Below are 17190 nucleotides of genomic sequence, written 5' to 3'. Positions count from 1 at the left end.
TGCTTGCTATCAGTTAAATAAATTAAAAGATGTTGAAAAATGTCTTCAGATCATTTTTTCTTAACCCACGACGTGTGGCCGATTTGTTCTGCAAATGTCGTCGTTCGTCACTGGCCAGGGAATGGCAGGAGAAGACATTGTCGGCCAGGTTGTCACTGCTGAAAACGAGCTATAAAGAATTTGAGTGGGATCTCTTCAGAGTGTTGAGCGAAAATAAAGACACATTTGTGCTGTCTAAATTTACATATGGTCTGAACAAATCTGGTCTGAAGGCCAATGACGAGAGATTATATTCGGTTTACAAGAAAATTGAGGAGTTGAAATTGAAAAATAAAGGATTGAGAGAAGAAGAAATACGAATAAATTTCAATGAAATGAAAGATTTTCTTGCTGATAATGTTTTTTTAATCAGACAGGCTTTTGTCAATAACATGATTGTGCCCCACTTCTCAGACTTCTGTGTGAGGGTTGATGATCTCTACTGGGCCTGCAGGCGAAATCTGACTGGAAAAGTAATTTTTCTTTTTATTTTGTGCTTGTATTTGTACAAAATAATTATTTTTAACATTCATTTTTAAAAATTTGTCATTTTTCTCAACAGATAACATCCCACTCAAAAGTATTATATGGACAGAAGTTAGAATCTTGGGCAGTTTCATTGTGTACGATTGATGGCCAAAGACATAGCACTGGGGACTATGGAACACCAGTTGTTCTTCATACTTGCTGCACGCCTGTTAATTATGCCTTAGCCATCAATGAACATGGAGCCAATATTGTTAACCAGTACATCTCCAATGAACCCATTCCAAGAAACAAGGATGTAAATAAAGTTTGTATATATTATTTTTTTTATTCATTTAATTTTTTTTACTTAATTATTGTTTTTTTTACTATTAAAGGTTTTATATTTATCACCATCAAATGTTCCTCAAAATCCAATTGATGTTGCAGGTTTGTTTGAAATTTGAATCATTTTTAGATGTAATTAAATGATGATACAATTCATAATCCTGTTAATGAAATCTTTCAACTGTGTTGGAGTGATGTGTTTTTCCAATATTAATATAATTTTCAGTTCATTTGTAATGAATTTTTCATGATATTGGTGTAAAATAACTTAAGTAACAACGCATTGATGTCTTATTTGTCCCTAGGTGCTCTTCTAGTTACGTCACTTCTCAATGTTACACAGAACTCTCAGCAGACTTTTGATAGAATTGTTGCCAGGTTGGATGATCCAACAATTTGTTTTATTAAAAATTCACAATAAATTGAAATTTGCAAAGTTTTTTTGGCCTAATTTTGCTCTATCTTTTAAAAACTATGTCATACTGGTTTAACATGAATGGTATTTATGTTCACTTGAAAATTTTTTATTTTTACATCAAAGAAGTTAATGTTTTCATTTTTTTTGTATAATTGAATACAATTTTAAACTCTCTCTCCCTTATGTGACCAACCTCACACACAATTCAGGTACAACGAAATGAGTGGCAGGACCAGCAAGAAGATAACGTGGAACAGAAGTTTCTACATCCACGAGAAGGGGGCGGAGTTAGGAATGCAGGCATATGCACACCACCTCAAGAACAATCTCTGCTTTCCATGTGGCACAGACATCAATGAAACTGTTGATCTGCTCTATAAGCTCTATTCCATTGAAATGTCTTCAGAAAGTTTGGCCATCCTCGCTGCCACTTTGGCTAATGATGGTGTTTGTCCGATCACTTGTGAGTCCTTTATCTGTCCGTTGGCTGTGATGTGATGTGGTGTGGTTGGATATGATGTGCTATGACGATGTGATGTAATGATGATATGACCTGATGGTTTGCAGTGGCAAGATGGTGGTGTTTGTTGTTTCAAATATTGCCTTGCATTCCCATGTGTTTAAGTTGGTTAGCAAAAGTTTTAAAGAATGGCATAAAGAGAAATTTAACTTAAATTCAATGCAACTAACAACCACGACAGCTGAACGAATATTCACCTCAGAAGCAGTTCAGTCAACCATCTCGATAATGCTCTCCTGTGGGATATCCAGCCACTTCTCCGTGAAGGTTGGCATCCCAGGAGTGGCAGGCATTTCTGGAGGGGTCATGCTGGTGTGCCCAGGTCTGTTGGGGGCTTTCCTCTGGTCTCCACCACTGAATGACCAGGAAGTTAGTGTTAGAGGGCTGCAGTTCTCCGAGAGACTCTCCGAGATTTTTGATCTGCACTATTTTTCATTCAGGTTCATGTTGTTGCTTGTACCATATTTGTGAAGAAACACAATAAACTCGCCTAAAAATGAAATATCTTTAAAATGTTATCACTCTTCAGGCCACCTGAAAATTGTTCATTCCCATACGACACCAACACAAACATCATCATCAGCAGCAGTAGCAGCAGCAAAACAGACCGACCACCACCACAACAACAAACCAACAACAGCAAACCAACAGCACCAACGACATCTCACCAAGTAGAAGGTTTTCCAGGAACACAAAAACTACAAAACAAAAGTTCAAGTAATGTTCAAGCAATATTTGCAGCCTCATTGGGTGACATTCAAGCTCTAAGGAGCCTGCACATGATGGGGCACAACATGGAGAGCCCTGATTACGATGGGAGGACCCCACTGCACCTGGCTGCATCTCAAGGAAGAATGAATGTTGTTAAGTTTCTTGTGGAGAAGTGTAATGTTGATATCAGTGTTAGGGACAGGTAGGTTGGCTGGTCTACATTACTCTTGCTGTTCTTCTTGATCGATTGATTGATTAATTAATTACCTAGCTAATTATTTAATTATTCCAGTAACAAATAGTAAGATTGACATATTTTAATAAGGTGGGGCGCAACTGCAGTTGATTGTGCAAGGACCGTCTTCAAGATGGAAGTTGTTAGATATCTTGAGAACCACCTCCAGAGTAAAGTGTTATCATCATCATCATTATCGTCGTCGTCGCCATTAACATCATCCTCACTGTCATCAGAAAATTCATCAGACACGGTCCCAACAAATTTGACAACATCATCAACTCCATCACCACCGAAAACATCATCACCATGGTGATTAGCATCACCACATTTCAATCATGATGTATAGAATGACCAAAGAAATATTTAGCCTGCAGAATAACATTATAAATCATTATTCATGATTTACACGTTCATTCATTCATTCATCCGCAAATTCCCTTCTTCCATTATTAAATTTAATTGAATCTTCATATACATACATCTACACATTTATATATATATCTATATAAATGTATATGTATTAGTTACCAGAGTATATATACATACACACACCCACACACATATATATATATATATATATATATATGGTCTCCTTCCAGCCTATATATACATATATACTTTATTCAATATTCCATTTTCAAACCCTACCCGGTCGGTACAATTATTGTTTCCATTGCACATTGTGAATACATTTATCGCGTTGTTAAACATTTTCATTTGTTACAATTCAAGCACACTGCAAACATGAATACATATATATATATATATATATATATATATATATATATATATATATATATATATATATATATATATGTGTGTGTGTGTGTATAATGTATGTGTGTGTATGTGTGTATGAGTACGCATGCACACACTCGCACACACATAATGTCGTACGCAACTACATAGCAGCAATAATCGTCATTTTCATCATTTGCTGATCATTAACTCGTCCATTCTTTCATTTACTAGCATTTCATTCATCCATCTAGCATTACCGTTCATTCACTCACTCATTGTCATTCATTCATACATTCATTCATTCGTAGTAACATTTTGAAAAGTTGAAGACCAATTACCCAGACATACACATCTAAAATTCAGCCGCAAAGAAAATGCAAATTAAAATTAATTTTCCAAAAATTTAAAATATCTATGAATATATATATATATATACATATATAACATAAAAATCGATTAGAAACAGAATAATGACGTCATTAGCAATTGAATAAAAATGCACCAGCAATCATAAATAAAGAAGTTTACTATTTGTTTATATACAATTACGTCAAACAGTATATATAATGCATATAATTGTAATAACTTTCTTATTATTCAGTATTATATTTTCGACTATATATACATACGTATATAAACATTTTATGTAATATATTTATAATGTTAAAATGCACGATTTTAAAGTTTGTTTCATATAGCTATATAACTGAGAACATATCAATCAATCCATCTACACATCCATTCATGCTTTTAAAATTCATTATTACGTTCGCTTACAACGTTTCGATTACATTAAGATAGAGGCATTTCGTCCGTTCAAATAATAAATAAGATGCTAACACGAACAAATAAGTACACATTCCTCTCACACACGCACGCACACTTAATTATACATATTTGTATTATGTTAGATTTTTTGTTGAACAATATTGCATGCCAATCAATATATATTATATATATATGTGTGTGTGAGTTTGTGTGTACATAATATATAGATAGATTAGTTGATTGAATAAATATAATTTTTGAAAAGTAGACACATCTGATCGAAACAAACACGCGTGGATGAATGTGGTTGAAACTAACTGTTAGATTTTTCTTTTTTAATTGAATTTAGAATTATTAACATTTGCAGCTAAGTAAATGTGTGTGTTTGTGCATGTGTGGTTGTGTATGTGATGTGTGTGTAATATAAACTTATCATCAACAACGAACGACAATGTGTGCTATATTATAATGTTGTACAAAAACAATATGAAGGCTGTGGTTTTTAAATTTTACATTTTCACTTTCTCCATTTCTCCCCTCTCTCTCTCTCTCTCTTTCTTTCTTTCTCTATTGACGATCAAATGATATAGCATACAAATGTTAAAGTACACATACACACACACATAATTACAACTGGAATCACATACGTTTGTATACATAAACTGAAAACTGTACACATCACATTCACACTAATGCGTCCATCAATCATTCTCATGGCATGATTGCATTACAAAAAAATTGTAAATTCTCTCTTCCACATCCACACATATGTATGTACAAATATTAACACACACAGACACACATACATATATATATATGTATTATATATACATACATACACACCAGAGATGCACAGAATAGTGAATTTGGCCGAAGACCAAATAGTTGATCCATCATTCATCCAAATAGTGAAAAACCCACAATTTAAAAAAATTACTTTTTTAGAATAAAGCAAGCTATTAAGAAAAGAGTGGCGACTTTTGCCCACCCAGCAATTCTTCATCGAGATAATGTTCAATCTCCTGTTCAAATTCTGACTGATGTTAAAACATACAGCTATGGCAAAAATAAATTTTCCGCTAATAATGTTCAAGAATTATCGTTCTAGAATGCGAAAAATATTTTGGAAGTAGCACTATCATTAAAATGGGGCATCTCTAATCGCACACACGTTACTCATGCATCAGATTTATAATTTTCATTCATAGCAAAGGACGAAACGAAGCAATGAACATTTACATTCAGCCACGCTCCACAACGTGCATTGGTGTTTGTTTCTATCTACAAATGTCGATACATTCTACATTCACACGTACATAATATGTAGAATAATCTGTAGAAACAAATACATTTTTATCTTGCCTTTCTAAATTCTGATGAAAATCAATAACTTGACAAAGCATTACGTGCAACAAAATAAATCTCTTATACACATCGTTAATATTACACGCACACACACACACATCAATAATCGTCATTTGCAAGTGGTTCTTTTTGATTCTCAATTCATAATTTACTCAGCAATTGATTGAGTTAACTGGTTGGCGAGTTTTTATAACTATTTCATGGCAACTAATTAATTTTGTCTCGAGGGTTGACGAGAGAACAGAATGAATGAATGAATAAATAAATGAATGAACTGGTAATATGATGAATCAAGGGTTAGTTTTTATTCATCATCATTACATTAGCATCAAACTGGCAAGCACATCATAAATAATCAACAAGCCAAACCAACAATTATAACACACACGCACACACACGATAGCAGTGGCTATTTTGAAGTTGGTGATAAACATCATGATGAATTTTTGTTGGTTGTCGGTTATCATGATAGTTCTGTTAGTTAGTATCATGATGCATTCGATTCGCCCTCGAAGGTGATGAGTATTCACTGGTTGTCAATCAACCTCACGGCTCCTCCTCCGGCATAATTACTTTTCATCTTTAAAAACTGAACGTTTTATTTTTCTATTCATAAATATTATTAAATTTCAAAATCGCTGATCAAAAATTGCCATCATTCATTATAAACTAATAAAAATCCAAAAAACCTGAATAACAAGTGACGGTCCTTCCACTAAAATTTCAGTCGGAATTTGACTGAGTGGACAGTTTTCAATGCTTAAGAATTGAAGTTTAGCACAATATGATAATTCGTAGGGCAGGCTGTTCAGGTTCGGGTTGTCGTTCACGTACAAAGATACTAGATTGTCGAGGTTACCTTAATATGGTTGATTTCAATTTTTCTACATATAATAAAAGGCTTCGAGCCCTTAACATTGTCCGTAACAAATGGCCTTCATTTTAATGATAGCCACAAAAATTCCCACACCTAATCCTAACTTAAAATAAAGGCAATAATCTCCCCCACCCACTTCATGAACTTATACATATATATATATATATATACATATATATATATATATCATGATCATATTTATATACAATTCAAATATTGTGAATTATATTTTACTAGACGTGTGAACCTATTTCTCTAGGCAATGAAGTCAGTTGGTTCTCGCCGGCACCCAGGTACGTCAAATTTTTCAAATTTCTGTTGTCGCAAGATTATATTTATTAATTATAGTTTTATAATTATGGTATATTGTCATAGTTATTTCGTTATGTTATAGTTGATGTACATGTTTGTGTGTGTCCGTCGTCTGAATTTTGCCAAAACATCAGCCAAGTTAGTTGAAGCATAATTGTTTTAATTGTAAATCTCGTTAATATTATTATGCCTCAAATAATATAATTAAAACTAATTATCCCAGACTAACCCAATCTGCCTCGGTAGCGAGGTTAGCTGGTTCGATTGCACGATCAACCTGTCAAGATCGCCCAAGTAACCTGAAATTATTTCAATATTCCACTATAATAATGGTTAATAGAGAGAGAGAGAGAGAGAGAGAGAGAGAGAGAGAGAGAGAGAGAGAGAGAGAGAGAGAGAGAGAGAGAGAGAGAGAGAGAGAGAGAGAGGCAGACAGATCAAACCAAGTGACAGGGATCATTCTAACCATTGCAAATATGACTTATGATGGCTATAAAGCAATAATAATAATGTAATTTTAATGAAATTAGAATAATGATTTCAACCAATTTCGACAGGTAATGTTTCCAGCTTGTTCTCCTCTACATCCAGAACTCTCAACTTTTTCAAATTTCCTATTGTCGACGGTAACCTCTAGAAGAAATATAAATTTATATTTAATTAATATAAATTAATATTTAATTAATAATATTATTAAACAATTTCACTATCACCATCGCCTAACTAACCCTTAATAGATTATTACTAAGCACGAGAACTTCTAATTTTTCAAGTTTTTCTATGTCATCAGGAATTCGACTGATCTGATTGGTTCCCAGGTTCAACTCCACCATGCTGCTCCAACTTCCCGTGTCTATTTTAGCATATTTGGTTCAGTTATTTTAAAATGTTTCCTATATTTTAGAAAAACAATCAGACAGACAAACAAATTATAAAATTTTGGAAGACGGAGGTTTGAGCGAACGCGATTCAAAAAACTGCTGAGTCATCATTATTTCAAGGATGAAGGCGCTTCTGAACTAACAAAACAATCACAGACAAGCAAACAAACAAAAACAGACCAAGTGGTAGGGAAGTCAACTGGTTATCCTTCATGTTCAACTTTGTGAGGTTGTGTGCTTGTGAGAAGATCCCAAAGGGAATTTTATTTATTTGGTTGTGATCCATGATTATTGTCTGCGAGTAAATAAAAATTCATCTTTAAATAGCCAGCCACACACTCGCACACACACACACACATACAGACAGAGGAACTAACAGCAGCAGTGCAGAACTGTGCAGGGCCACCCACTGGATATGATGTGAATGCATTTCTCGACAGAACAATGTTGTTCAACTTTACCAAGTTTGTTAGCAGGCCTTCCTATGTTCGTTTGACATTACGTACGTGTGTTTGTGTTCGTTTAATAGTAAGTATGTGCCTTACTTCATGTTATACATTGAGTATGTGCGCTCACGTCTGTTTAATGTACTTGTGGGCTTGTGAATGTTCATCAATTAAAATTTGGTCACAAAGTTAGCTCAGTCGGTAGAAGTGCCATATCTCGCGTTGTTATTACATGGTGACGTGGTTCGAATACCGTCCGTCCGAAACTCAAACGCGCATGATGCGGTGCTCACGCATGCGTGCATGATGTGTGTGGCGTCGTGTGGTGTGTGTGGCGTCGTGCGGTGTGTGTGGCGCACTGTACGACCTCTGTGGCAGGAAAGTTTGATTTCAATTATGGAACAACTGCAAGCTGCTCTGCGCTTGACAGGACGGCATTATAAATGGAAGAAAGTTAGCTACACTTTTATTGTTTTTGAATCATTTGCACTTGAATCACATGAACAATAACAACACTGCAACTCAAAATTGATACACAAGCACAGAGAGAAACAGAGAAAAACGAATAGAGAAGAAAACACACAGGTAGTTGAGAAATTGTGTTGCCTTCAACATTAAACTCTTCTAACAGTGTGCATCCATTCATTGTTTGTGGTATGCTGGTCAGTCTGTTGTATCTGTTGCAGGCAATAATAATAATAATAGTTTATATTACTTATCATAAGGAAATATTATAATTTCATAATTTATAATTTGGAAACAATTATAAGAAAAACTATAATGCATGATAATAGCCAACCAGCCGGCCAAAACAAACAAACGAACGAACGAACCTCAAGCCCAATCTAGTCAAGCCCTTCAAATTTCCAATGCTGTCAGGGATGTCTAGGAGTTCGTTGTGTTGCAGGTCCAAGTTGTTTATTGACCTGCACTCTCCTATTTCTTTGTGTGCAGAATTAAATGACTTGTAACGAATAAAAAATTATAACTATAATTGTAATAAATGTGAAAATATAATAAAATGTAAAAAGTATTTAAAAACAACGAAACCAGCTACGGACCAGCAACACAAACAACTACGCCAAACCAAACAACATACAAAAGAGCAGCAACATACCAGCAGGCAGATGCTCAAGATGGTTATGAGAAACATCAAATGTGTTTAACAGCGTCAAGCAACCAATTGTGCTCGGTAGTTCGTGAATCTTGTTCTCACGTAAACTCAAGTTTGATAATTTCTGCGTAGTAAAATACAAATATTCAAACAAACATACACACACACATTCATGCAAACGACATTCATGCATACATGCAAACGACATTCATACAGGCAGACAGACAGGCAGACAGACATACGTACATAGAAACAAGTAAGTATACCTTGAGATTGCCAATCTTCTCGTCGACCAGCTTGATCCTGTTGAACCTGAGGAAGAGGTGTGTCAGGGCTGTTAAACTGTACACAACCTGTGGTATCTGGGACAGTGTTTTCAGTGGGACCATCAGATATTCAATCAAACGATCAATCAGTCAATTAATCATTCAAACAACCAACCAACCAACCTCATTCAACTTATTATGCCTCAAATCAAGCCATCTCAACTTTGTTAACTTCTCCATGCTATCAGGCAGGGAGAGGATCGAATTTTCACTGAATGCCAACGTCTCCAGATTGACCAGCAGACCAATCTCCGGAGGCATGGAGACCAGCTTGTTGCCGTAACAGTACAATTCTTTTAGGTGTGTTAACTTTAGATGGGAGAAAAATTGGTGAAAAAAAATTGACTATGTTCTTTTTTTTGTTTTTTTCAGTTGAAAGATGGACAAATGAATAGATGTATATATAAAAATATAAATGTTGGTAAAAGACCATATTTTTTACAATATTCTATAAATTCTACCGAATGTTTGGCGTTAATATGTTTGTTGTAGTTTAGTGAGAAAAATCGAAAAAATGAACTACAAACATATTAACGCCAAACATTCTGTAGAATTTATAGAATATTGTATTAAAAAAATAAAAATGAACAAATAAATAAACAGAACAATAATTTACGAATGATATATATAAAGACTTACATCTTTAATAGTGGGAGGCAATGCTGTCAACTGTTTTAATGTTTCATGATTTTAGTGGTGTTAACATTAGTGTGACATAACGACGAGAAAGATGATGAGGTTGATGATACAAATGATGAATACAACGATGGTGGTGATACAGATAAGAAAACATACACCTAATACTGAAAGTCAACTAATTTACATGGTCTTAAGAATAGATAATTAATTAAAATTCATCAAATAATCCACCTGTATAGAAAAAAAAAGTTTATTTAGTTACTTTATACCTACCAGCTCTGTAATCTGAGCTCTGTTCGATTTTAATTAAATTAAAGACAATAGTAGTTGTAGTAGTAATACTAGAAGTGGAATAGTAGAAGCAGTTGTAGAAGCAGCCCTGCAAAATTAGAAAAAGGCTGCCATAACTGCCATATTATCTGTGACAAAGTGTGCTATCAGTTATAATAGTGGAGACACTAGCAAGAAAAGAGTAATATGATGATTAATTGAAATATCAAATAAAATACACTTGACAAACAAACATACAGACAAACATACAAACAAACAAACAGACAAACATACAAACAAACAAACAGACAGACAAATGTACAAACAAACATACAAACAAACAAACACAAAAAATTTAACCTGCAACTTGCACACATCTAATCTTATATTGTTCACTGGGTCTTCTCGACATTTTTGTAATATCTTTGATATATCCTGTCATCAAATAAAAAAATGAATGATTGATTGATTGAATGGACAATGGATAAATGAAAAAATGTAAGAATGAATGAATGAAAGAATAGTAATTATAATGACCACTTCAAATTTTTTCTTTCCTTTTTGTCTTTTTGGTTTCAGCGTTGGCCCCCCAGTTCCTTCCATGTGGACTCGTCTGTCTTGCTGGTGTTGCAATCAATATGATACAATATTTTATTTAATTACGATATAATTATATGTTGGTGTGGTTTCTAATTCAAGAAATATGCTATCCCATTATACACATTTTCATCATTAATAATCAGGTAGTCCCGAACTTCAACAATAATTAGGTAATCTCTAACTTTGTTAATGACATCAGTTTTAGTTACGGGTGTCGATGAGGGTTGCAGCTCTCTGATTGGTTGGCTGTCATCAGTGATGGATGGTAGATTGAAAATTTCTGGAGGTACATCACTGGAGTTTACAGTTACTGGTTCACCTGTTGTTGTTGTTGTGATGTTTTTGCTTGTTAGGACAATGTACTGAGCTCCCGAATAATCTGCAAGTCTAGGTCCGATTTCACCTGTAGGTGGGGAGGCTGATCCACCTTTTTTACTCATAATTAGCTTTCAAACAAAATGGCAGAAATATCAATAATTAAAGATACAGATGATGTTTTGCTGGTTTATTTTATAAGGTACTGATGATGTTTTGGTCACAGCAAACAAGACAACAGGCAGGCTGATTTATTGTTTGGTGTAATATAACCTTGTTAGTGAGTATGGCTTTTGATGAACTTGAAATTTGAATAAAATGGCTATAATTGATGTTTTTAATAAACTATAATCATCAAGTGCATTGTAATCTGCAACATTTTCTGGTTGGTGTTGAATCTTGAATATAATTACAAACAAGATGTAGGAGATAGTCCTGCACTATCACTGTTGAAAAGACTATTTTAAAAAAATAAATTGTGTTGTTTATTTTAAAAGATTTATAAATAAAATTGTAATAAAGTTTGTCTGCTGATTTTAATTTTGTTTGAAATAACTACATTTTTTGAAGTTCCTACTACTATTAACTAATATTTTGTTAGATAGATAAATAAAATAGTTTCTACTACTATGTATAATTTTATAATAGATAGCTGATAGATAGACTAACTAAAGCGCTAACTTTTGTTAGACTAGGTGATATAATTAAAAAAACCAATTTTATGTAAATTAGCAAAAAAATGAAACCAACCTAACTAACGTAACGGTAATATAAAAAACTTTCTCATTAAAATGACTTCAATATAAAAATAAAAGTGAAATAAAATTTCCCAGGGTAAGTAAATGAAATGAAATGTTGGTCTGAATGTTTTATTATCGATCGAAACGTATGAGAAAATTAAAGAATGCCTGAAACACCAAAATGGAGAATTATATTTTATTCTGTTTCAAATTACGAAAGTTCCTTGATTAGACTATTCACAATTTTAAATAAAAAACAAAAAACTAGCGATTTATATAATAAAGAACAAAGACTGCACTAATGTCATATTATTCGTGCATAGATAAATGAACGAACTTTCAAAAATTCTATCCAGGTTCCTCCTAGCTGGTTCCTACCCTACACGTACAACACTTGATTTTCATGCTCTCTATATCAAAGTTTTTAACCATTATGATTGCAAATACTTGAAAAATACATATGAATCTTTTTGTAAATACATTTATCTCTGTGAATATTCTTACAGATTTTAGGAATGGTTAACTTACAAACATACTATTATTATTTCTTATTATACCTTGATTCAACATATACGTGTTGTATAATATCATTTATTTATACTGAAGTATGTAGGTTTGTGTTATATAAGATAATTATAATCTAATGCTTATGCCAGGAAATTCAATGCTTATATTTTTGCTGCCGGTTTATGAACTCTATCTTCAAATAAGGTGAAACACGACCAAGATGGTGGCTCTCTCGAATTTGACTGCTGAGAAGGAGGAAGAAGGTCTTCGGAAATTCAAGGACATCTGGACATATGAAATGAACAAAGAAACACAGAAGAAACGTGATTACTAAATGATTATTGTGTGCATTTTCTATTGTTTAAAATCTTGTTTAATCAGGAAATTTCAACAATTTAAATATTGTGCATCTAGTCGTTTTTGCTCATTCTTGCACGCAATGACAACACAAGAGAGTAGGTTTTGAAGGAGCTTTCACTAAAAGTATTTATTTCAATAAAATAGTCAAAAGATTGAGATTTTTTAAATAAGATACATGACAGAAAATACTTTATACATTTTCTTCGCAAATATTATGACGATTTCTGTAAATATCTGAAAAATATTCATAAATTGTTGAACTTTTATTGAAGAATCCGATGTATTTAACACGAATTCTTTCATTCAATAAGGTCCCCATTATCAAATAAGCCTGGTTATTGTTAACACCAACTTCGAATTTATTGATCTTATTATATTTATTAAAATTAATATTGTTATAATTATTGTTAATAATATTTTTATTCATAATTCTCTTATTATTATCACCACGAATCCTGATACATTTACACTTCAAGCCATATTTCAGATACCATATATGTTTATCTCCAATAGAAAAACCTTCATAAGTTGAATTTGACGGCATTTTATAAAACTTTACCAGCTTATCATCATTATTATATTCATTATTACCATTAGTATTATTTGTCCATTTTATTGAAAGAAGTACCCTTTTTTTCGATTTTTCTCTTTTAACTCCGTCCAACTTCGCTCTTATAACTGTTAAATAGATGGAATGATTTATTAAATTTCTTAATAAGTATAATATATTTATGAATAATAAAGCGAATTAATTGTGAATTGTATTTAGGAAATTATAAAGATATTTAAACGAATTATTTTAAATATTTTCTGACCGATATTGGAGTTACAAAAATGACTCTTCAGCTGGCTCTTGTTGATTTTCTCGTCACACACGCTGCAAGCATTTCTCGATGCTCTCCTCCCTGCTATCAATTATGAAAATTATAATTCATTATTAAACAAATCACAAAATCATCATCGTCATTCTCATCATCCTCATCATCGTCGTCGTCGTCGTCACGGTGGCCGTGTTATCTTCATGTCATAAATCAAGATTATGTGCTGGCTGATGATGGTTCTATCGTATCAACGCATTGATAGATAGTAATAAAAATTTGTATTTACCACCACTCTAGAAAGAGAGGAAGAGATAGTTAAGAAAATGTAAAAGAGAAAAAGTGAGACAGACAGAGAGAGAGAGAGAAAGAGAGAGACAAACAAACACACACAGAGAGACAGAGAGAGAAAGAGAGACAGAGAGAGAAAGAGAGAGAGAGAGAGAAAGAGAGAGAGAGAGAGAAAGAGAGAGAGAGAGAGACAAACACACACACACACACACACACACAGAGAGAGAGAAGAGAGAGAATAATATGGAGAGAAAGAAAAGAAATAAATTTGTTCAGCGTTGGAATGAATCACTCAATCAATCAGTGTATTTAATGAATTCGACTCCTTTTTAATCAAATTCAAATATATCTTCATTCGGTTTTTTGTTTCGTTTTTTTTATTTCAATTGTTATGAATGTTGACACCATTACCATCCTTGTCACCATGGTTGTTAATTTGGAGGCACCACCATCGGCGATACATTTCAGTATCGGCTTTGCTTCGGTTGGATGTTCAGTATCGAACTTGATATGGTCGATACTTGCCAGACAGGAAAGAGTTCCATACACGATGTCAACACTTTCGAAGGTCAGACAGATATATTTTAATTAATGATTATTTCAATTTTCAAACTACAATCTAACCGACCATTTTTCTCTCTCAATCCCACGCACACCCCTGTTTCCGCTGGAAATTGATCACAATCCAAGATGGCGGGCCACTGATAGCCTCCCAGCAGCATGGTGTCTTCGCAGGATCGCCTAACTTCCTGGCAAAGGTTCCGGCATGGATAGATGGGTCGCGACATGCAGATGGGAGCGTACAGCGAGCAGAGCATTATTTGGAGGTCCGAGTGACATCTGGTGCTCAAGAGGGGAATCCAGTGAGATCCTGATGGTTCAGAGGGGGTTTCAAATGTTATTTCAATTATTATGAAATAATATAGTGTTTTATTCCTACTTTTAAATGATCACTCATTCATATTCTTCTCCTGTTATACCATTGTCCATTACTCATCGTTACTTTTGATGTTATGGTGGTATTTTTTCAACACAGCACTCACGCGCAAAAACACAAAATACTCACAAATACACACACACACAAACATACAAACGAACGAACGAACAAACAAAAGTACCTTGGTCAACGACGTCATGAACGTTATCGTAACCGAGCAGGTTGGGTATTCTCATTTTTTTGTACTGCAAGTTGTTGCAGAGGTACATTCGGCGTGGGATGTCAATGCAACGAGTCGGTCCGACGAATATTCTGTTGTCGAAAGTCGGTTCGACGAATATTCGATTATTGAAATTATGAAATTTCCTGTGTGTGTTCGATAGATGTTGTTTTCGTTGTTGTTGTTGTTTGGGACGATGTTGTTGTTTGGGACGATGTTGTTTTTTGGGACGATGTTGTTGTTTGGGACGATGTTGTTGTTTGGGACGATGTTGTTGTCTGGTTCGTTTTGTGTTGTTGTCAGAAATAAACCGATGTTTATTTTTGCTTATTTTGTTGTTTATGCTGTTGCTTATTTTCAACTGTTGATCTGTATTGTAATGTTTTTGGTGTCCACGATTCATCTTTAATTCGTTGTTTTTATTTTTGAGTCGTAGTTGCTGATGGCGTTGTTGCCGATTATTTTCCTCATTTTTGTCGATTATATTCGTATCCTTTAAACTGTCGGTATAGTTACTGTACGGTACTGAAGATCGGATCTGTTTGAATCGAGTATTTATCGCATCATCGCTAGATATGTTTGCTGTGGGGTGGTGGATCGAATTGGAGGATTTATTAGTGGCTGCTTTGGCGTTGGTGTCGTCGCTTTCATATAACAGTCTGTTGAATTTATAAGGTTGGAAGGATTTTATGTTACGGTATCGGTATTGTTTGACGAGATTTTTTTCGAGAATAATACCGTCGTTGTCTTTCATATTTTTCATATTATGGCCATCGTCAATTATATCGTTGTTCCAATTCGATACGTAATCGATATACCGATACGGATCGATTCGGACAACCGAACGAATTCTTTTACCGTTACTTTGCTGGTCGATTACACGATAATGTTTTGACGATGACGATGATGGTGGTAACAATAATGATGTCGTTGTTGTTGTTGAAAATGATGATGAAGATGGTGGCAATAATGGTATTGTTGTTGTTGAAGATGACGATGATGTATTATTATCCATCAAACCAACAGCATGTATTTCGTCGTTGGTGATGATGGTGATGATAAAGATGGTGATGAAGAAAGATGGCATCATTCTCTTATCATAATTTTTCATAATTTATTCATAATTTACCCTAACTTATTCATAACATCAACAACAAAATGTAAGATATTAACATTCATATATTACCTTCAATTATTCAATAAGCTCCATTAACAATAATTAAATTATTAATAATAAGATGATGAAGAAGAAGAAAAATAATAATTATGACAGCTATATCTGATGAAAAAATCAATTTAACCATCTGAAGACAGCTTTTACAGCGTTAGAAGCAGCGCAGACGGAATATTTAAAAGAATGTACCAGAGGCACACACGCACACGCAATTATAAATATGACCACATAAACACGTCCATGCAATGCTAACATGTATATAAGGTTCTGAGAGAGAGAGAGAGGGGGAGGGAGGGAGAGAGAGGGAGAGAGAGAAAGAAAAGTGAAAGAAAGAGAGAAATATTGCGTAAGAGATTTTCTCAACAATACACCCTCAATGCAATTATTGTTTCATCAACGAATGACACGCAAGAAATAATAATATAATAATAATATAATAATAATAATATTATTGTTATTGTTGTATTCATCATAATTAAATACGCGGCCATATTAAAATATATATGAATCTATATATACATTATTATTCGTTCATAATTTCTGAGGTAGGTAAACTTTTTTCAGATGAATGAACGGTTGGCTGCTAGTTGAGTACAGTGAAGTGAAAACGAAATTATGAAACAATAATAATAATAATAATAAAATAATAACAATAAGAAGAAAAAGATAACGAAGAAGAAGAAGAGGAAGAAGAGAAACATCAACACCAAGAACTGATTTTGTTGTTTATTTTTCTGATAGAATTAAAAT

At 33.6% G+C, this 17190-nt stretch overlaps 3 protein-coding genes across 3 annotated transcripts; 1 reads left to right on the top strand and 2 right to left on the bottom strand.

The window, feature by feature from the left end:
* Nucleotides 1-29: 29 nt before the first annotated feature.
* On the top strand, nucleotides 30-2707 carry HELRODRAFT_88521 (hypothetical protein; the record flags this gene model as incomplete). The annotated part of the gene is made up of 7 exons (XM_009030079.1): nucleotides 30-512; nucleotides 602-823; nucleotides 903-954; nucleotides 1158-1230; nucleotides 1480-1733; nucleotides 1972-2230; nucleotides 2431-2707. 7 exons carry the CDS (start codon nucleotides 30-32, stop codon nucleotides 2705-2707), a joined length of 1620 nt encoding a protein of 539 aa, XP_009028327.1.
* A 3042-nt stretch (nucleotides 2708-5749) lies between these two features.
* On the bottom strand, nucleotides 5750-12419 carry HELRODRAFT_115616 (hypothetical protein). The gene is made up of 19 exons (XM_009030169.1): nucleotides 12144-12419; nucleotides 11261-11839; nucleotides 11016-11099; nucleotides 10839-10913; nucleotides 10209-10238; nucleotides 9693-9878; nucleotides 9510-9605; nucleotides 9247-9367; nucleotides 8963-9071; nucleotides 8713-8806; nucleotides 8061-8165; nucleotides 7864-7978; nucleotides 7531-7655; nucleotides 7348-7435; nucleotides 7032-7101; nucleotides 6738-6805; nucleotides 6303-6472; nucleotides 5909-6202; nucleotides 5750-5826 (listed from the first exon to the last, which is right to left on the bottom strand). Exons 2-18 carry the CDS (start codon nucleotides 11516-11518, stop codon nucleotides 6140-6142), a joined length of 1857 nt encoding a protein of 618 aa, XP_009028417.1. The 5' UTR covers nucleotides 11519-11839; nucleotides 12144-12419; the 3' UTR covers nucleotides 5750-5826; nucleotides 5909-6139.
* A 1346-nt stretch (nucleotides 12420-13765) lies between these two features.
* Nucleotides 13766-15669, bottom strand: HELRODRAFT_88649 (hypothetical protein; the record flags this gene model as incomplete). The annotated part of the gene is made up of 3 exons (XM_009030092.1): nucleotides 13766-13905; nucleotides 14726-14980; nucleotides 15228-15669. The coding sequence occupies 3 exons, from the start codon at nucleotides 15667-15669 to the stop codon at nucleotides 13766-13768; spliced, it is 837 nt and encodes a 278-aa protein (XP_009028340.1).
* Nucleotides 15670-17190: the final 1521 nt, after the last annotated feature.

The sequence above is a fragment of the Helobdella robusta genome (genome assembly GCF_000326865.2).
Source record: "Helobdella robusta unplaced genomic scaffold HELROscaffold_65, whole genome shotgun sequence".
NCBI lineage: Eukaryota > Metazoa > Annelida > Clitellata > Rhynchobdellida > Glossiphoniidae > Helobdella > Helobdella robusta.
Note: the sequence above shows the minus strand (reverse complement) of the source record. Positions and strands in the feature narration are given on the sequence as shown.